The sequence below is a fragment of the Pleurodeles waltl genome, chromosome 4_1 (assembly GCF_031143425.1).
Source record: "Pleurodeles waltl isolate 20211129_DDA chromosome 4_1, aPleWal1.hap1.20221129, whole genome shotgun sequence".
Classification (NCBI taxonomy): domain Eukaryota; kingdom Metazoa; phylum Chordata; class Amphibia; order Caudata; family Salamandridae; genus Pleurodeles; species Pleurodeles waltl.
The window spans coordinates 703,387,215-703,409,474 of NC_090442.1; the positions used below are offsets into that span (position 1 = coordinate 703,387,215).

Here is a 22,260-nt window from a genome sequence, read left to right on the forward strand (position 1 = left end):
TTGCTTGACTCTGTGGTCGCTGTTGTCCTTCCTAGGCACCGTCAGCTGGGACATGTGAGGAGATGGCTGAATCCTCCGGTGTACCGACCGCTGGTGGACCTGTTGACAATGGAGGAGCGACATTTAATCATCACCTACAGGTTTGACCGTGCCACAATCCAGGAACTGTGTACCCATTTGGAGCCAGACCTGATGTCACCAATCCGCCATCCCACAGGAATCCACCCTCAAGTGCAGGTGCAATCAGTGCTCCATTTCCTAGCAAGTGGGTCATTTCAAACAATTGTGGCCATGGCATCAGGGATGTCCAAGCCTATGTTTTCCAACGTGTTGTCCAGAGTGTTGTCTGCCCTGCTGAAACACATGAGGAGCTACATCGTTTTCCCTCAAGTGGAGGATTTGGCTACTGTTAAAGGTGACTTCTATGACCTGGGACATATCCCTAACATCATAGGTGCCATTGATGGGACCATGTAGCTCTGGTCCCCCCCACAGGAGTGAACAGGTGTACAGGAACCGGAAGAGTTATCATTCCATGAATGTACAGATGGTATGTTTGGCAGACCAGTACATCTCCCAGGTAAATGCTATGTTTCCTGGCTCAGTGCATGATGCCTACATCCTGCGGAATAGCAGCATCCCTTATGTGATGGGTCAACTCCAGAGGCACCGGGTGTGGCTATTAGGGGACTCTGGTTACCCCAACCTGTCATGGCTACTGACCACAGTGAGGAATCCCAGGACCAGGGCCGAGGAACGCTACAATGAGGCCCATGGGCAGACTAGGAGGGTGATCGAACGCACCTTCGGCCTCCTGAAGGCCAGGTTCAGGTGCCTCCATATGACAGGTGGTTCCCTATTCTACTCACCAAGGAAGGTGTGCCAGATCATCATGGCCTGCTCCATGCTTCACAATCTTGCTTTGCGACGCCAGGTGCCTTTTCTGCAGGAGGATGTTCCAGATGACGGTGTTGTGGCAGCTGTGGAGCCTGTGGACAGTGATGAGGAGGAAGCAGAGGAAGAAGACATTGACATCAGGGACTCAGTCATACAGCAATATTTCCAGTGACACACAGGTGAGGAGAACACTTTCTTTACTAATACTTTTACTTTCACACTTCTACCTCTATCCTGTCTGTAAATTTCAAGCAGTATTTGGTAACTGAGTTGTACATTCCCATTACGGTTTCACAGGTGTGGTTACCAACGTGTGTCATTTGCTTGCATCCTTCATGGACTTGTGATGTGTGACATAGGTATGTTGACCTTACTATTGAGAACTGATTTTGTCATTGTTGTAGCTAATACACATTTTCAATATCACAAACTGACTCCAGATTGTTTTGTGGTTCAAGGGTGTTTATTGCAGTGCTAAATATTTGAGGGGGGTGGTAAAATGGTGATGGGTGATGGTGGAGGAATGTCCATGGCAGAGTCCAGTCTATTAGTCTCACAGGTGCACTGCCCATATGGGCATAGGAAGTGGAGCTGGGCCAGTTCCAATATGGACAGGGTTACAAAGTGGGACAGTGGGATGACAATCAGGGTGGTCTTATTTCTTGGCAGGGTCTTGCCATCTTGCTCTGTCCTGTTCTTGGATCTCAGGGACTGCTTGCGGGGTGGCTGTCCATCTGCAGGGGGTGGGGTGCTGGTGTGGTGGTCCTGTGGCGGGGCGTCCTGTCCACTAGCGCCGGCGGACGTGGTGGGCAGTTCATCGTCCATGCTAGTGTCAGGGGCCCCTTGGAGTGCCACGGTGTCCCTCATGGTGTTCTGTATGTCCTTCAGCACCCCTACGATGGTGCCCAGAACGGAGCTGATGGTTCTGAGTTCCTCCCTGAAGCCCAAATACTGTTCCTCCTGCAGGCGCTGGGTCTCCTGAAACTTGGCCAGGACCGTAGCCATCGTCTCCTGGGAGTGGTGGTATGCTCCCATGATGGAGGAGCGGGCCTCGTGGAGAGTGGGTTCCCTTGGCCTGTCCGCCCCCTGTCGCACAGCAGCCCTCCCAGTTCCCCTGTGTTCCTGTGCCTCCGTCCCCTGGACCGTGTGCCCACTACCACTGCCCCCAGGTCCCTGTTGTTGTTGGGGTGGTGGGTTATCCTGGGTTCCCTGTAGTGGTGGACACACAGATGATTGACGTGTCCTGGGGACGGAGGTATGGGCCCGCTGGGTGGGTGCTGTACTGGTGTTTCCAGAGGGTGAAAGGTCAGTGTTGGGCTGTGCCTGTGCGAGGGGAACCGACTGTCCCGAGGCCCACGATGGTCCGGGCTGGTCATCTGGATCCAGTTGGCCAGAGCTGCTGTCATCACTGTGGGCCTCTTCTGTGGGTGGGGTAGAGATGTCTGGACCCTCCTCTCTGGTGACGTTAGGTAGTGGTCCTGCAGGGGTATAAAAGCATGATTATTGCATCTGTGTGTGTCATGGTGTGCAATGGGTGGGTGAGCGTGTACCCCAGTGCTAGCATTCCTGTGTGGGGGCTTGTGTGATGATGGTTAGGGGTTGTTATGGGTATGTGCAGTGGGCATGCTTTAGTGATGGCTGTGCATGCTTTGTTGTGTCATGCAGGGCTTGGTGTTGGGATGGGTGGTTTGTGTTATTAGTACATTAGTGAGGAGTTGGAGTGATAGGGGATGGGGCGAGGGTGGGGGTGTGTGATAGCATGCAGGTAGGGTGGGGGATATGATAGTTAAGATTAGACTTACCAGTGTCCATTCCTCCACCGACTCCTCCGAGGCCCTCAGGATGCATGATTGTCAAGACCTGCTCCTCCCATGTTGTTAGTTGTGGGGGAGGAGGTGGGGGTCCGCCGCCAGTCCGCTGAACCACGATGTTGTGCCCGGAGGCCACGCAACGCACCTTCCCCCGTAGGTCGTTCCACCTCTTCCTGATGTCGTCCCGATTTCTTGGGTGTTGTCCCACTGCGTTGACCCTGTCGACTATTCTTCGCCATAGTTCCATCTTCCTAGCTTTAGAGGTGTGCTGCACCTGTGATCCAAATAGCTGTGGCTCTACCCGTACGATTTCCTCCACCATGACCCTGAGCTCCTCCTCCGAAAACCTTGGGTGTCTCTGGCGTGCCATTGGGTGGTGTAGGTGATGTGTGTGGGTTGGTGTATGTGGTGATGAGTGTGGTGATGTGTAGTTGTGTGTGGTGTTTTGTGTGTGGATGTTGTGTGGGTAATGGTGTTGTGTGCCTCTGTTTGGTGGGGTTGTCTATTACTATGCTCACTCTCTGGCCTTCGTCTACAATTTTTGGTCGTAGGGGTTTGTGGGTGATGTGGGTGTGTGTTTTATATTGTGTTGGGTGTGTGGGAGTGGTGTTTTTATGTGTATCAGGTGTGTGTAATTCGAATTGTCCAATGTGGTGGTGTTTTGGAGATGTGTGTGTATTTTGAGCGCGGTGGTGTGTACCGCCAATGGAATACCGCGGTTGAAAGACCGCTGCATGGATTTGTGGGTCGTAATAGCATGGGCGTGTTTCTGTTGGCGTGACGTGGAGGATTTGTTTTCGCAAGTTTATCACTGACCTTTGGTGTGGCGGACTTGTGTGGGTGTTTGAATTTCGGCGGTTTCCGAGATGTCGGTCATAATAGCTGTGGCGGAATTCCGCTGTGGTATGTTGGCTGTCTTTTGCATGGCGCTAAGCGGCATTTATCGCCAATGTTGTAATGACCCCCATTATCTCTCGAAGAATACATATGCGACAAAGCAACACCATAAGCTATGGATATCAGCATTAACAATGTAATTCAGCTATAAAGTTTGTCAGTCATTTGTCTCTGTCCACGTCACCCCTAACAGCCTACCTAACCAAGATTAGCATTAGCATTGGGATCTCAATGCGAAAACAATTTAGGTAAAAACATTAATTTGGAAAAATCTACCTAAGAGTGAATCTCTGTTAAACAGTGCAGTTGGTACCTAGAAGAAAAGGCACAAAATTGTCCATCACATTTCATAGCTACCTATCCAGGATGGATCAACAACAAGTCAGTCTTCATCTTCAAGTCATCAATAGTCAGCTACAGATCAGGTTCACAGAGTATGAGCCCAATATCAGCACCTCGGACAGCGTCTCCTGACGTCATCAACTTTATCCTCGCTTTTCTGAATCCTCACCCTTTGTCATGCCTTTTTATTAGGGTCTCCCAGTCCATCCCACTAATTGCTAATTGGTCAGTCTATCGGAAGTTATGACTCTAACCTATAGTTTTTGTTTACCAAATCTTCGAGTTTGCATATGTCTTGTGTCCCATAAAACTGATTGGTTCTTCTTGCGATGAGAACATCATCCGACTCTTCAGGTAACATAATTGTTGCATGCGATTCTTCAGTCAGTGCCTCTATTGTTCAAGTCCTGGGAAAGTACATTTAGCCTACACTACACATAATTGTATCAAATTGTCTTCATCATCTCTTGTCCGTTGGTACATTTGCAGAATGTTCTAGCTAAGCGGCCTGAACTCTGAGCGGTTCAAGGTCTCCGTCTCCAGTTACCAGTCCTGTGTGAGGCATTTGAATTCTCCATGTTCAGAGCAAGCGAGGCCCAGTGAAACCAGCCCCTTAGTCCGGCTAATTTAAGAATATCAATTAATATAAAACATAGGTTATACATTTAGTTATGACATATTAGTGCATTTTTCTCATATGTTTTTCCATTATTTTGCATCTTTTAGTTCTTTTAGTACACATGGTGATCACTCCCAGAGGGCACATTTTCAAACGCGCACATTGTTTTTCTACAATTAATTTCTCTATACATTTTTCTCATTAGTAAACACACACATAAGTCATTAGAAATTTCTTGATTAACATAGCTGCTCCATCACTTTCAAGGCTTACCTTGCGCCTTGTAATGTAAGGAAAAGACCGTTACGTGTGTCCCGCGCTGCTGGATGTTGTGAACTCGCACACAGGAGCCTTCGCGCGACTTCCCACGTGATTGCATGCATTGTGTGGAGACATTGTGCTGAACTACCTGTAGAAACGGGCATTGCAGCAGCACGTTGCTGAAACAAGGGCAACCAACTTTAAAAACTGGCGTCGCAGCAACATATTGCTGATACAAGGACAACCACCTGTGGAAAGGGAACGGATTTTTTCTACAACGACGAAGACAGTGCAGGATCGAATTTAGATCGTTCTTCGTGTTGATTGACGGTGCATCGTTTAACTTAAAGACATTACCATTTCCATGTAAAGTGGATTAAACTTAAGGACAATACCGTTTTAAATTTTGGGATTCATTTTTTTTAATGTAATTTTGGCAGTATATTGAAGGAGTGAAAGAGAACTATTCAAGCAGGACATTATCCGGAACCAGCAAGAAAAGTGAAGGAAATGAGTCGGGACAACAGTAACTATCTTGATTGATTGTGAAGTTACAGGTCATATGGATTTTTTTTTTTAGTAGGGTTGGTCGTCACTGCCATCATTTTGTTGGAGTTGTTTCTTTTGTTCTGTTTTTTTGTTAAGTTTTGTTAAAGAGTGCACCATGCAGTCGATAGCATCTCCACCCACATTTTTAGCTGTGCCTGGGGAACCGACTATGCCTTGGGAGGATTGGCAAGAGGCATTCAAGACGTACTTGGATGCTTTGGGAGGGGCTATTTTTACTGCTAAAAGAAAATTGTCTTTGTTGAAGCATAATTTGGGAGTAGAGGGCAGGAAAGTATTGAAAACTTTACCCTGCGATGGAGATGTTATAAATGGTGATAGGTCAGATGAGGAAGTAGACTGTGATGATGTGTACATTAGAGCCATGTGGGCATTGGAAAATCATTATAGTAGAAAAGTAAGCATTGTTGTGGAGCGTCATAAGTTTTTGTTTTAGAGTGCAAGCGCCTACTGAATCAATTGATCAATTTGTAAGTGCATTGCAGACTTTAGTGAATACATGCAAGTTTAGAGATTTACAAGAGGAGATAATTAGAGATCAGTTGATAAATCTCACTAGCATCCATCATTAGATGAAGCGATAGTTGTAGCAAAACGTATAGAAGACACGTCCTGATATATAAAAGAGTTAGGAAAAAACGATGTAGAAGATATATAAGAAGTTGACAAAGTCAAATGTAGTAAGGGCGACAGTAAGGTTGACGGGAAGAAAAAATGTTATAAATGTGGTAGCATAAAGCATTTGGCATTTTCAGTGAAATGTAACAGAATGGGGCATTTTTCTAAAGTATGTAATGAAAAAAAGATTGTATCTAAGCTGAAAAGTGTGAATTGTTTGTGAAATGGCGGACAAAATTTGGAACATGTTTCATCAGAGGATGATGAAGAATATGACCGTATAGCAGTGTTTATGCTAAATGATGCCACCACAGATGAGAAATTGTACAAAAGAAACATTTTATTGTTGGAAAATAATAGGTACAGATCTCCGAAGTGTGTTGTGAGCCTAAATGGTATATCGATCAGCGTGTGGGCGGATGCATGTTCCCGGTATACGCTTATTGATAAAGATACGTGGCGAAATGTGGGAAAGGAAAATGCATCATAGTCTACAGTTGAGCTGGTTGTGTATGGAGGGAGCAGAATACCAGTTGTGGAATGTTTTCAAGGTAAAATAGTGTTTAAATGGAGGGAAATAACCTGTTGGGTGTATATAGTGGAAAATGGCAGGTGTTTGTTGGTGCGGAACGAGCAAAAAAGCGCTGGAGATAGTGTTGAATCCTAAAGCGGATGAACAAGGTTTGACTGTAGTACATGAAAGTCTTGTAGCAGAAAAATGGAAGTCGGAGTTTCTGTTGTTGTTTGGGGATAAATTGGGATGTCTTAAAAAGTTTCAACAGAAAATTGTTTTGAGAGAAGGTGCGGTACCGAAAGTACATAAGGTAAGAGGTGATCCAGTAGTGTTGAGGGATACATTGAAAGTTGAATTGGGTAGCCTATTGGAGTTGGGTGTGATAGAAGAAGTTGAGTCTTCTGAATGGTTGAGTTCGGTGGTGTTGGCTCGGAAACTGAATGGCAAGATCAGAATGTGCGTGGATCTGAGAGATTTTTATGATTACTAGCTATGAGGATCTGGCACATGCCAGCAGTCTGGACAGCTCACCAGACACCGGCCTGGTGTTTCCTCCTTCTGTGGCTATGAAGGAGAGTGACTCATTTGCTATGGTTGTGAGGAAAGCAGCTCAGGTCTGGGGCTTTCAATTGCCCTCAGTGGCAATCAAGATGAATGTCTTTATGGAGTTTCTTCAAATTGGAATCACCCCATCTGAACCACTTCTCCCTTATAATGAAGCCCTTAAACCCGTCCTGTGTGAGGCCTGGTCTAAGCCCTGTACAGGAGCTAGATAATTACCCACCACCATTGCTTCACCCCAGGGGACCCAAGCTTTCTCATCCAGCACTGCTCCTCAGAGAGCTTTGTGGTCTAGGCTTCTACCTCCAAAGTCAACCCCAGCACGTTCCCTACTGCAGGAATGGGCCAGCCTATTACTGAGGTCGGTGAACACTGAGTGCCTCTTGGACTAATTCCCCCATATGATCGGGGACTTGGTTATACAAGTGCTGCCTGTGGTCTTGGAGGAGGCCTGAGCCATACTCCCTCAAACAATTGCTGAAAGGAGAGATGCAGCCAAGCTCACCATATTATGTGGACTGGACACAACAGACTCAATGGGAAGAGCAATTTCATTGTTGTTTGCCCTCAGATGCCTCACCTGGTTGTGAGCCACTGACTTTTATGGGGGATGCTTAGGCCTCGCTTATGGACATACTGTTTGAAGGCTTCCGTTTGTTTGGCAAGAAGGCAGACTAAGTGCTGGAGTGCTTCAAGGACAGCAAGGTTATGGCCAGTTTGATGGGCCTTTCCATGGCCCCTCATCAGCCCCAGTCCATCTTCTGCCCCTTTTGTGGCCACAGAGGGTGTTTACAACCATGTCTCTATCTTTCCAGCCACCACAGCCAGGAGGTTACCAAGCCTTTACCTGGCTGAGGATGGCAGCCAGGCATACCTTCACCAAGATGGTATATGCCTGCCATTGGAGCAAGTTCATGCATGGTGTTTAGATAAACATGTTGATCCTCTATCTGCACCCCTTTCCCAGGTTCCTCTGTTTGTTCTTTCCTTAGGACAGCGGGGCTCTGCTTTGGGCACATCAAAAGTATATCTTTCTCCCATTTCGGCATTTCTATGATTGACAGACCAGTCATTCCTTTTCAAAACCCCAATTGTAAATCGGTTCCTGAAGGGTCTCCAGCATACATTCCCACCAGTGACTTTTATTATGACCCAGAGGACTTAAATCTGATTCTTACATTTCTGATGTGCACTCCCTTTGAGATGCTCCACAACTGCCCTCTCAAACTTCCTTCCATCAAAACAACCTTTCTAGTGGGAATAACATCTGCCAGGAGGGCCAGCGAGTAAAAGGCACTGTCAGTAAATCCTCCCTGCCTTACCTTCTACCCAGACAAGCTGGTCCTTTCGGACTTGAGCATCTTTTTTTTATGGAAGGTGGAAACTCCATTTAACATAGGCCAGTCCATCACTACACTCTGCCTCATCCCTCTAAAGAACAAGAGAGATTCCACAGGCTGGACCTAAAAAGAACTGTTGTCATTGTACCCTGATCATACTCGTGTGTTCCGGGTAAATGTACAAGTGTTCGTGGGGTATGTTGGGGCCAAGAAAGGGAAGACAGTGCAGAAGCAGACCATCTCACAGCGGATAGTGCTCTGCATCAAAATCTGCCGTCCATTGGTCAAAAAGCAACCCATTTTAGGGTTTGCATGCTCACTCTATCAGAGCCAAGGCTGCCACAACTTTTAGCTTGCGGAGTTCCTCTCCTGAATATATGTCAGGCAGCAACATGGGCTTTGTTTCACACATTTTTGAAACACTACTGCCTGGGCAGTCACAACTGTCTTGACAGTCTTACAGGATGTTTTTTGTTTCATCCATTTTGCAGCCCCACTTTTGGGAAGGTATTGCTTGCGTATCTGTTCTAAGATAGGGATTCTGCGTCCAGAAGTCTCTATCAGATAAACAAGTTACTTACCTTCAGGCGAAGACTTATCTAGAAGAGTTTCTAGCCGCAGATCCTTTACCGAACCTCCAATCTTCTCTGCTCTGTGAACAGATTATACTATAACTCTTTTAAGGGTCCTAGCTTAGCACACCAGTTGTCAGTGTTCCTTGTGGTTCTGCACTTCTGTAACTGATATACTCCTCCAATGGCCCTACTGAGTACTGGCCGTTCAAAGTTAGACTTCCAACCACCTGTCCATTCGGCAATCAGATTGCTTTCATTTTGGCTGTCCTTCACCACGAGGTAAAAAGTGGCATCAGGATGCTGGGGTTGTGCCTATTTAGGTACTGCATACGTAATTTCTGGCACAGATGACACCAAGAACTCCACCACCTACCGGTGCCCAGAGGTACTGCTCATCAAAAGTTTCTGGGTACAGTCTGACCCTTGGGGAATATTCTAAGGTAAGGAATCTGCGACTAGGTAGAGCCTCTACCAGATAAGGCATTACTGAAGGTAAGTAACATGTTTATTAGGAATGCATAAAACTAGTTCAGTGATATATATGTACACCCAATGTTTCACAATGATATGACATGAATCAAATAATGGCCAATGCAATTTGAAAGATAGCAGAGATAGAAATTGATGTCAAGTGTGTAAGCTATTGACATTCCCTAATAATGCCATCCGTATGGTCAGAAGTGAGTCACAGTGAAACGTTGTGCTCTGGGCAGGTATGTGGCGTTCTACTAATGAAATAAGTTGACTGTTAATCATTTTTCTGACAACAGGCAAAATATTTTATTACAAAAGCTGTTGTTTGTAATTCAACAAACATTTGTCTTCCATTTTTCAATTAAAAAACAAAGGAGAGTGATGGTGAGAACCGCGAAGGAATGGAAGAAGAGTCTGGGAGTGAAGGAACTAGCTCTGAGCTGCATGAAGACCAGACTGACACATCCTCCGCAGATGTGCCTTCTATGAGGTCAAGAAGAACGGTCACCCCACAGAGCAGTAAAGAGTCTCAACAACACCTAGCTGTAAAGAAGGATACGAGAGAGCGGAGAACCCGTTCTTTCTCCCACATTGAGAGGGAAAAGCAGAATTCCAGCAAGAGTGTGAGTACAGGATGGAATTCAGTTCAATCCCAATCACTGAGCAAAACCATGAACATCCATATGATTGTGAATTATTTATTGAAATCCTCCCTTTGTTTTGAGATAATATCCTTTCTGCCTTTGATGTTTGATGATCCATGCCTTAAAGTAGTACTCAATGTGCAGCCATGACCTGCTGGTGGCACATCAAAAATGTCCTTGTTGCCTACAGAGCATCCTCTAGGACCCATGGCAAATTGCAATTTACAGCAGAGAAAGCTGTTCTAGTTCTGTTTTTTTGTTCATTCTCTTAGTTAACCAACACTGTTTTGTGATTCTGGGTTTTGCTTCCATAGTCAGTTCAACTTGTTGTATGAGTAGGGCTGTCCTGCTCATACAACAAGCTGAAATGCTTATAAAAGTGGAGCCCAGAATCTGTAATGCAAAAAAAAAAACATTTTATAAGAGTGCTGTTAGAAATGGGGTCTTTGGGCCACCGCCCACCAAAACCACCACCCTGTTTCCCAGATGGGGCATGGGAACCCTTTCCTCCCCCCCTTACTCTGGGACGTGTCTGGGTCATGTCTAACCTCCCCCTCACTCTGTTGGTGGGAACCAGAACCACCCTTCTTGGGGTCACTCCCAGGTACCTTTATGGACATTCTGGTACTAGTCCAGAGGTCCGCCTCCTCAGCAACCTTTCTAGGTGCTCTGCACAAGGGAAAACAACAATGTGAGAGAGAAAGAACCAGTAATAATAGTGCACCTGTCTAACAATGTTGATATTAAGTTAAAATAAGCCAACAATGCCAAGTAAGTTAGTGAGCCTGCAGTCAGTAGAGCTCCAAAGAAATAATAAAGTAAGCCCGGGCGAAGTTCGCAGGGTTATGCTATGCAAAAAAACTCTGCTGCTCTGCGCGGAGTTCTGCAAGTGTCGGAGTTTGGTTAAGTCATCCTGTTCACGCTGATTTTCAGCAATAGGAGTTTCTCCTGTGCTGTCAAATCAGTGAAAATGGCATCACACGGAGTGCCAGAAGTACAAACCACATTTCCTTACCTTTCTGGGGTAACAAAAATGGTACCTACTAGAAGGATTTTAGAGACCAATTCACCATTTCCTCCAAATTGAAGGAAACTGAGGCCCAGATTTACAAGAATCTGGCGCATCATACCGATGCGCCAGATTTCTTACACCCCTCCACAGCCACCTAACGACACCATGGGTGCACCGTATTTACAATACAGCACACTATGGCATACGTTAGGCTCAAAGAGTGAAATGTTTTGATGCTAGTGGAGCAAAGTGCCGCAAAAGCGTCAAAACATTTGACGCTAGTGTAACAAAGTGCAAGGAGGCCCATTGACGTCAATGAATGAGGCCTTTTAATGCCTGCTAAAAATGAAGCCAAAAATGGCGCCATGAAATCTTGTAGATTTAATTGCACCATTTCTGCAGGCCTCCTAATGCCGAAATGTCCCCTTGCATACATTATGCCTGGCATAATGTGGCACAAGGGGTCAGAAAGTGACACAATGCATGCATTGCGCCTTTTTGTAAATATGGTGCCTCAATTTTTACCTTGTTGAGCCACATTAGCATAAAAACATATGATGCTCATGTGGTGCAAGGAGGCGCTAGGGCCTTGTAAAACTGGCCCTAATTGTGGTATACATGTGACTGTTTCACAGTGGGTGCTCTTGCTTACATACATCATACCACTTTTTTCAGCATCTATTAAAATGACATCGCCTCCAGATAAATTTATCATCAGTAAAACGACATAGGACGACTGAGGGGCTGATTTAGAGTTTGGCAGAGATAGAGCTCCTTTGCAGTGGTAATGGATTACCTTCTCCACCAGATTTACGGTTTGCCTATCTGATTTAGAGTCAAGCCTACTCTGGCTCTGTCTCTGACATACTCCTCCAATGGGCCTACTGACTACTGGCCGTTCGAAGTTAGACATCCAACCACCTGCCCGAAAGGAAATCAGATGGCTTCCTTTTTTGCTGTCCTTCACCACGAGGTAAAACCTGAGGTTGAGGGACAGGAGAAAAAGAATGATCGTCACACCATGAAGAACAAAAACATGGTGGGGGGTCCATTAGTTTTTAATTTTTCAAAAATTCCCACCTTGAGAGTTTGCATTTGAAAATTAAAAAACTATGTAAAAGGTGGATACACAGCCTTCCTGTTAGATGGAGCCATCTGTCTAGCTTTTACAACTTTGATAGGAACCGCTATAACAGCGGTTCCTGTCAATGTTAAGAGTATTCCATATGACGGTCAGTCAACTCTGTATTTGGCAGGAGGAGCTTCCTCAGGATAGTGTGGGCAGTGGCTTCCTTCATCCATAAGGAGTAGCCTCTGTCCACCAAAGTCTAAATCAGCCCTAAGTAATGGGACTAATGTATATCTGTTCGACCTGACAGCCTTAGGGTGGTCTTCCCCTCAACATTGTGCCTGCCTCCCTTCATTTTCTGACCTCATTTTTGCTGGCTTTAAGTCTCTGTGCCCTTTACCACTGCTACCCAGTGATAAAGTGCTTCTGCTCTCTCCCCTGAAACATGGTAACATTTGGCTCATACTCAGTTGTCCTATTTAATTTATTTTTAAGTCCCTAGAAAAGTGCACTACTTGTGCCCAGCGTCTGAAAATTAAATACTACTAATGGGCCTGCAGAACTGATTGTGCCACCCACCTAAGTAGCACCTTAATTGTGTCTTGGGCATGCCATAGCAGAGCCTGTGTGTTCAGTTTTAAACTGCCATGTCGACCTGGCAGGTTAAACCTCTTGCCAGGCTTAAACCTTCCCTTTTTATACGTCTAAGTCACCTCTATGGTAGGCCCTATGTGACCCACAGGGCAGGGTGCAATGTATTTAAAAGACAGGACACGTACCGTACCATTTTACAGGCCCTGGTAGTGAAAAAATCCCAAATTCATTTTTCACTACTTTAAGGCCTATCTTTCCCATAGGATAACATTAGGATTACCTTATTACATCTTAGAAGTATAAATCCCAATCTAGAAGCAATAGGTTTGTCAAGTTTGGTGTCTCTGCACTACTTATGGTGAAATTTGATTTTAAATTGCAGTTTAAAAATGCCACTATTAGAAAGTTGGCATTTTCTTACTTTAGCCATTTGGTGACTACTGCCTGTCTCCAATACTGATCTGGGGTGGGGTGACAGCTGGGCTTGCCATTCCCTCTAGATAGACAAATACAAAGGGAGCTTATGTGTGACTGATAAGCCATCAACATCCTAATGGATGGAAGGGGATGACACACCTGAAAAGGGCGGTCTCCTGGCACACACAAAGAGCTGCATACCCCCCTGTAGTGAGAGCAGAAAGTGAGGGCCTCTATGCTCTTCAAACACCCTTCTTTGAAGTTTCCCCCACTTTAAAGGCACAACTGGGTATAAGTACTGGCCCTCTGACACCACCAACTCAGTACACTGATTATATGAAAATATACTGTATTGTACACAATGCAATTATTAGACCAAACATCACATATCAGTACTATCCTTCTACCCTAGCAGTTGTCCGAACGTTACACATTAGTTACTCTGCAAACTAGCAGTAGTCACATATAACACACAGGTTACTCAGTATTCTGCAACATAAGCAGTATTCAGGAAACATGTTATTACACCAAGACCCTTGTTATAAGAATATCATAAACAACCGTAGTAGGAACATTATAAACCATATGGCAAGTTATGAAAACATATTAGCATAGTATGTCCATAAAAGGAACATCAACCCATATATGTAATGGTAGGAAAGCAGGTAGGACATATGAAGCCCCCCCCCACTGTCCATACTAGGCTCACTGAGCCACTATATCCCTAGTAGGTACCTTGTTTCATGGTGAAGAAGAGCATGAGGGGGCCCCCGGTGCTCCTGCGTGCACAACAGGGGCCACACGATGCTTCTGGGGAGAGGGGCGGTCAGCACCCTCTCCTTGCAGAAAACTGGCCCCTCTGGGGGCCCGCGATTTGGATGGGGGCCTGCCTCGGCCTCCTCTCACCCTGTCCTCTGGGTGGGGGCCAGGCGAGGCCCAACAACAATCAGGGGTGAGCAGAAGGCGGCCTGTGTTGAGGTCTCCCTTCTCGGTTTAAAAATGCCCGCTATGTATTTAAGGAGAAACGGAGCGTCCTGCTCCTACTGCAGAGACCGGTGATGGGGGTGCTCCCCACACCTTCCGCGAGTCCTGCGATGCTGAAGGCAGCCGCCCCCTTCCCCAGTCCGGCTGCCAGTGGAAAGCAGGGAGAGGTTGTGCCTCTTCCCCACGTGCTGGACTCCTCTCCGGAGCCGATCCTGTGCCTCCTGGGTCGAGGCGGTGATCCCCTTGACAACAAGGGAGCCGGCGTGTACCCCGGGACACTGTTCGAGTTGCCGGGTCCCCGGGGGCCCTGAGAGGAGCGCACCGGCTCCTCTCTATCTCCTGGAGTGACCTGGGGCTAAAAACATAGCGTGCTCCAACGCGCTTGAGTAATCAAAGAGGCCCGGCTGCAGCGGTGATTTCCTTCTGCAAAAATGAATAAATGCTTTTTCAAGTGTGATGCACAGCAAGGGGAAGTGCTTTCAAGCGCTAAGGGAAACCCTAAAGGAGCGCTTTCCCAAGCGCTTAGCTTAGGAACCAAGTGAAGCACTCCTCGTGCTTCAGGGTGGATGCAGGAGTCAGGGTCTACAGCACCCTGCCCCTGGGGAGCAGAGTTCCAGAAAAAGGCCCACAGGTGGAGGGGCCGAACAACAGGCCAGCACAAGGAGGATGCAGCAAGTGGAAAGTCCTTTTCAGTGACCAAGCAGGTCACAGGTCAGCGCAGCAGCAGCGGTCCATGGCAGTTCCTGGTGAGTCCTTCCAGCATTTCTGTGTCCAGTTCCAAGATGATTCCAAGAGTCTCCAAATTGTGGGGAAAATTCCCCTGTACTTATACTCAGTCCTTACAATGTTTTGCAATTGTAGGGAGAGAAGGTTCCAGCCAGTTACAACTGGTTCTGGGAGTGCCCCCTCTCTCCTTCAGCACAGGCTCCGAACATCAGTGGGGGGTTAACAACCCTATTTTGTGAGGCAAGAGCACAACCTTTACAAATGTAGGTGTGCCCGCCTCTCCCTTCTCTCAGCCCAAGAAGACTATTCAGTATGCAGATGCACCTCTGTGACACCTCCACCCTCCCTGTGTACAGGCTGTCTGAAAAGTATGCACAAAGCCCCAGCTGTCACTCTGCCCAGACGTGGATTGGAGTCAAGCTGCAAAACCCCAGAGAATTGTAAGCACAAATAAATGCTCACTTTCTAGAAGTGGCATTTCTGTAGTAGTAATAGAAAATACACCTACACCAGTAAGCAGCATTTATTATCAGCATCACAACCATACCAAACACGCCTACGCTACCCCTCATAAATCAGACAATACCCCTTACGCATAAGGCAGGGCATTTCTAATGCAATCTTATGTGAAGGCAGCACTCACAGCAGTGAGACACCAAGTTAGGTTGTTTGCCACTACCAGGAGATGCAACGCAAACTGGCACATGTCCTGCCTTCTACATACATGGCACCCTGCCTATAGGGCTAGCTAGGGTGTACCTTAGGGGTGACTTACATGTAGTAAAAAGGGGAGTTCTGGGCCTGGCAAGTAAAGTTAGATGCCAGGTCCCTGTGGCAAAAAAATTGCACACACAGGCCCTGTGCTAGCAGGCCTGAGACAGGCTTGAAAGTCTACTTCAGTGGGTGGCTCAAGCAGCGCTGCAGTCCCACTAGTAGTATGTAATTTTCAGGCCCTGGGTATAGAGATACCACTGTACAAGGGACTTATAGGTAAATTAAATATGCCAATTAGGTGTAAGCCAATCATACCAACTTTAGATGGGAAAGCACCTGCACTTTAGCACTGGTCAGCAGTGATAAAGTGCTCAGAGTCCTAGAGCCAACAGCGAGAGGACAGAAAAAACAGGAGGAAGGAGGCAAAAAGACTGGGGATGATCCTGCATAATGAAAAAAGTCCAACAGCCAGGAAGAAGGACTGCTGTGCCGTTACAAGGATTACCACCCTACTGAGATGCTGCTCTGCTGGACTCCTGCTGTGCTGAGCTGACTTGCTCCACTCTTGCCTGTGATTGAGAAGGACTGGACCTGCAACCCTATATCCCAAAACGAAAGTGACTCCAAGGGCTTGCTGGCTTACCTCCTAATCGGAAATCTCAGGGAGGTCAGAGACTTACTTTCCTTCCATCTACAAAGAGCACCTGGGCTTTGCTTGCTTCAAGTCTTGCTCTGACAACTGGTGCCAATCCAATTCAGGACCCTTGGAATTGGCTTTAAAGTCTTGCATCTGCTAGAACCTCTGCATCAACGCCATTGCACTGATCGGAACCAACCTATAGCCTGCTGTGAGATCAGGATTGACGCACCAATGCTGTTAAAGGGACTGGGCCTGTGCATCACACTTGGAACTACTGTATCCTCTACGGAACCACCGCTTTGGAACCACCACTTTGGAGGCAACCCATTGCCACCAGTGCATGGAGAAGATCAAAGCATCGCCCCTTCAGCATGGATTAACCTGGTGCATGGAATTCACAAAGGCTGCACTCAGAACTGGCGCATCACACTCAGAACTGGTGCATCAGCACAGTTGCATGGAGAAATCCGGGGCAATATCCCAACTTCTAGCTTTTACTACTTGTGTATCTTTCCTGAATATAGGCCCATATTTATACTTTCTGACGCAAACCAGCGCCGGCGCTGGTTTGCGTCAAAAACTTTACCGCCGGCTAATGCCATTCCTACGTGCCAAGCGGGCGCCTTATTTAAGGAATGACGTTAGCCGGCGCTGCGGACTGGTCAGAGTAAAAAAAAAAGACTCAAACCAGGCAGCGCTGGCGTAAGGGAAAAAGGGGGTTGTGCGTCAAAAAATGGTGCAAGTCAGGTTTGAGGCAAAAATCATGCCGCAAACCGGACTTGCGCCATTTTTTGACGCACAACCCCCATTGAAATGACTCCTGTCTTAGCAAAGACAGGAGTCATGCCCCCCTGCCCAATGGCCATGCCTAGGGGACTTTAGTCCCCTGGGCGTGATCATTTGGCACAGTGGCATGTAGGGGGGCCCAAATTAGGCCCCCCATGCCACTTTAAAAATGTTTTAAAAATACTTACCTCAACTTACCTGTACTTACCTGGAATGGGTCCCCCCATTAATGGGTGTCCTCCGGGGGTGGGCGAGGTTGGCAGGGGGTGTCCCTGGGTCAGGGAAGGGCACCTCCGGACTGCTTCCATGGTCAGAGACCATGGAAGTGAGCCCACATGTCCCTCAGCGCCTGCCCTGACCTAGGCGTTAAAAAACCGCGCACATCGGGATGTGTGCCGTTTTTTTAAGGCCCACCCCCTCCTGTGCGTCAAAATGATGCTGGAGTATAAATAAGGCGCGCAGGCCTTAAAGTAATTTTTTGGGCAGGAACGCCTACCTTGCATGTCATTAACGCAAGGCAGTTTCCCGCATCCAAAAAATGACGCACATGGATGAATTGTGACGTCCGTGGGGTCGGGCGTCAACGTATAAATATGGGGCAAGGTTTGCGCCAAATGTGCGTCTAAATTTTTGATGCACATTCGGTGCAAACAGAGTATAAATATGCCCCATAATGTCTGGGATATGTAGAAATCATTGTTGTTTGCTTAGAAACTCTATAGGCAGGACCTTTCATGGACTGCCATTAAAGATTAACCTGTGCACATTAAAACATACCCTGGTCTAACATAAGATGGATTTGAGAGTTGCTACTTCAGTGTTATTGTAACCACTAGTTCTTATCTCCAGATTATAGTGGTTTACCTTCAGTGTTGAGATGAGGATCTGGCTTTCAGCATTAAATTAAATAGTTATATTGTTTCAGTAACTCTGCTTCATAGGGTGCCTGATCTTATCATTTTAGTTGAAGGATGAATACAAGCTTTCTCCTAGATATTCAGAATATTAAATTGGAACTGGAGATTCCTCCTTCATCAAAGGTTTTCTCCTTTTTCTCTGTCTGCCCAGTGTTAGTCTTTGGCCCGTATTTAAAGTTTTGCAGGCAGGATACTCCTTCACAAACGTGGGTCATTCTGAAAGCTTGAATGTTCAACTTTTGTCACAATGACCAAGCAGAGGTAACACATCACTTATTCTGAATATTTCAACCCAAATTTACAATATGAGCAATGTGAATAGCTAGCACGCAGTTCCTTATTGAATTAACGGGATGTTTATAGAGCAAAGACATCTTATGATTTCAGCTTTTTGTGCAGAATTTAAAAAAACATATTATTCCATGCTCATGCTGCATTGAAACCGCACCCTTGTGGTAAGAGGAATTTCATATAAGTAGCTCTCTTAATACTTTCTTCAACCAGTCACTTTTCGCATATTCTTTTGTAATAGGAACTGAAAACAGAAGAAGAGGAAAGACTTGTTCTGGAAAGCAACCCACTGGAATGGACTGTAGCTGATGTCGTCAGGTTTATTAAGGCAACCGACTGTGCTCCTCTTGCAAAAATATTTCAGGAGCAGGTAACTATCATTGCTTTTGTTGTTTCTTTCTATGTAATTTGAAATATTAACAAAATTATAACAGGTCTTATGCTCTCACTATGGTTTGTAGTAAAGCGCTTATAAGAGGATAATATGATGTCATAGGTTTCTCTGAAAAGGGGTATGAATGCTGATGAATTTGAAGCAGAAGTATAATGTAAATTGAGTAATCAGAAGGTCTGCATCAAATTGATAAGAAACCTTATTGCTGTTCAGCAAACATGGTTTAGTGGGAAGCAAAAGGCTTAGAAACAGTCAAAGTCGTTTAGGGGTGATGAGGAGGCTTTCGGGATATACAACATCTCTAAAGACTTTCAATATATTCCTGCCTAACAATTGTAGTCAATGTAACCTTCCATATAATCCAATGCCCTCTTCGCAAAGATGTGCCCTTTATCCTGACCACTGTCTTTTACTGTTGCTATTGTATGTAGCTAGCGTAGCCAGTGCCCTATGACACCCACTGGTGGTATTCATATGGCACTGCAAGAGCTTGTACCGTATGTTGAAACGGTGGGAAAGAGCAATGGCGCTGGGTACTCATTGTGAGAAATACGTACATTATGTTGTGATGTGGAGCTGGTGCATTGTTGGCCTGATATTTCTTTAAACCATTAAACAATTACTTAAGAGTAAATAGCTGACCAATAAAAAAATATAATCCCAAAATTACAAATGAAATCCGTATGGTATCGAGGGTCTACACTAAGTGAGGTGTTGAGTTTAGATGATTATTCCAATCCTCACCTCATGAGAAATCCTAAAATATGTCTACAAACTGCGGAAATCAATTCTAGTACTTCTGTGTTCTTCTGGTGCTCTGGAATGCTTTGCGCTATTCAGCTCGCCCATATTTGAGCGTGGTTTCATTTGGCACTAGGATTCTGTTCAAAGCCAAGTCACATTACTTTAGTAGGTAATGTGACTTTATATGGAAACCCAGAGGTGTCCGTGCTGTTCCAGCCCAAAGCTCACTTTGTGTATGTTATTACCGGCTTGGTGCAACACGACACAGCAGTACTTGGCTTAACTTTCAAAGAAAAAACTTGTTTGGCTAGTGAACGGCGATGGGAGATGCTCTGTGCTGTTTAGTGCAAAAGAGATAGCCGAAGCTTACTAGCAGGAAATCTTGACCACAGTGTTTGGATGAGCAGCAGTGAAAGTCTGCAAATATATTTTTTCTCAGTGCATTTAATATCAGTTATTTTATTATTAGTGTGTAACTGTTTGATATAAAATTTCACCTGGAAAGTACTGTTCTATTGTAGTGCTAGTGTCGATTTACTTACCGGCATTCCATAGGCTTAAACATGACATCGCTCTTTATTGCAGATACTGGATATGGAGACTATTGTATAATATCTGCCCGGTAGCTCTGGATACATTCGCACAATAAAATCTCCAATTTTGTTATGGCATTAGACCTCACACATGAGGGCAATCTCACATGATAAAGGCCGTCTCCTTTGCTATAGGTGCAAGCCGCAGGCAAAGACCTAAAACAATGGAGAAATAATTTATTTTTTACTACTGCATTCCATAAACTGATTTTGCTTTGAAGTTAATGGCGATATAAACATGAGTATGTTTATCTATGACATGCACATGACATTATGAGGGAGGATACATAAAATAATCATGTCACTCAAGGGGGCATGCTTCGTCTTCGAGCTCCTGCTTGTTGCAATGTAACATTAACTGGGACGTGAGTGAAAATGTCAGGAGGGCAGTGCACACGTAAAGGTCATAGAAATGTGGTCTGAGTACCTAGAAGTGTCTCAGAACCACTTTCTAAACTGCACTCAATCATTTTCACCAATTAATATTTCTCTAAGATTGTGTGAGGGTAGCTGTTCTTAACTTTATACGGCATCTTAGTGGTAAAGATGACTAGAAGACCATACATGAGCAGCACCACCACGCTGCTGCTGCTTGGATCCGCCCTTTGTTGTGGCTGCTTTGCGATCCGCTAGAACCGGTTCTTTTTGTTTGGCAGGTGCATGTGAACGTTACATGGATCTTGCTGCTGTCCTAATTGCCTATGCTGTATTCCATTTCTCAGATTTTGAATGCTGCCATGTAAGGCACCTTTCTGACAAGCCTCGCCGGAATATTGTGTGGTAAAATTGCCCCCGTGAACATCTGTTACGGTACTTTATGGTGTTACACCGGGGTGATTTTCCATCCTACTTTGAGTTTCTCAAGTAGGTTTGAGAAATTATGTGAAAATGTGAATATACCGTGTCTGAAATCTGCACATTTTCACCACTGTTGATGTCAGAGTGCAGTAATTTTTCACAAATGCTAATCTGATATCGGGGGTAAACGCCATTTGTGGCCACCTTCGGATTCCCTATTACACTCAGAACCAGTTTTTTGTGTCATTAACAAGAGAAAAAGGTATACAGCTAGGACTGAAATCTTAGTCATGAATGAGCTTACAACATGTTATTCCCATAAAAGGTGCTCATTGCCTTCAAGCCTTGAAAATATCTCATACCATCCCTTGGAATGGAATGATTTATATATCACTCACAATATATAGATAAAGATAGAATGTCAAAGTATTGTGTGATTAGTCTCAGTACAAACCAAAAGGCAAGAATAATGTCACTTAAATATATTTATGGACAGTAAAAAAAGATATTGGAAACGTGTGTGAGCATGTCATGTCCATCAGCAGTTAACAGGAACTGCTGAATAAAATGTTATTGCTTGTTCTCTCTTTCAGGACATTGATGGGCAGGCTCTGTTGCTGCTGACGCTTCCAACGGTGCAAGAATGCATGGAGCTGAAACTTGGCCCTGCCATTAAGCTATGCCACCAAATTGAAAGGGTCAGAGGAGCGTTCTATGCACAGTTTGCCAAATAACTGGACCCGTGTTTTTTTAGGAGCAGCATCTTTTTAAACGAAAATGTTAAGCATAAGCACTTCACTGACATTGATTTTTGTGTTTTATACACATAAAATGTTCCATATTTTACAGGTTTATATGTTTTGACATACGATATAGATTTATGAACAAGTGTTGTGGTGTGAGATTGCCAACTGCGGCGGATAGGATACTTTTTTTTCGTTAAATAAACCTTTGTGCACAGAGAAACACATTCCAAGCCGAAACCCTAAACTGACATTTTACACAATGTAACATTTCCTCTTTTCCAAGAAATCGGACGCCTGCTTGTTCAGCAAACCTAACACACTTATTTCATATTGAAACACGTGTGGTTTTCTGAAGAGCTCATCCAGAGCTTTTCCCCAAATGCTGGCGATTAACCTACTGCTTTTGGTATAGTTTACAGGGGTTCCTACTGTGTTGTTATATTTTGTTTATGCACTGAATATAGTTGTGGTAATTGCGTTAGGACGAACTTTATTCGCCATCACGTGTTATGTAGTATTTATACAGCGTGCAGAATTAAAGGCAAAGATTCAGTCAGTGGGTGGCTGGGTCTTGGGAGCATGCATGAGCAGTTATTTCCTATTGATGAAATGTTCTTTTAAAAGGTGCGTCTTGTGTTCTTTGCTAAATTTGAGCAAGGTTGGGGGAGTTCTGATGGATGTTATTAGGCTGTTGTTTCAGATCCTGAACTCATAG

The 22,260-nt window shown here is 45.2% G+C and overlaps 1 protein-coding gene across 3 annotated transcripts in view; it reads left to right on the forward strand.

Annotated features, from left to right (window-relative positions):
- Positions 1 to 21,996, forward strand: part of SFMBT2 (Scm like with four mbt domains 2) — an 872,139-nt gene extending 850,143 nt beyond the window's left edge. For all 3 annotated transcript variants that reach the window (XM_069229268.1, XM_069229271.1, XM_069229269.1), the window contains 3 exons: positions 9,851 to 10,099; positions 18,512 to 18,640; positions 21,393 to 21,996. In XM_069229268.1, coding sequence (XP_069085369.1) covers positions 9,851 to 10,099; positions 18,512 to 18,640; positions 21,393 to 21,533 — 519 coding nt within the window. In that variant the 3' untranslated portion in view covers positions 21,534 to 21,996. The remainder of the gene's footprint in view (positions 1 to 9,850; positions 10,100 to 18,511; positions 18,641 to 21,392) is intronic.
- Positions 21,997 to 22,260: the final 264 nt, after the last annotated feature.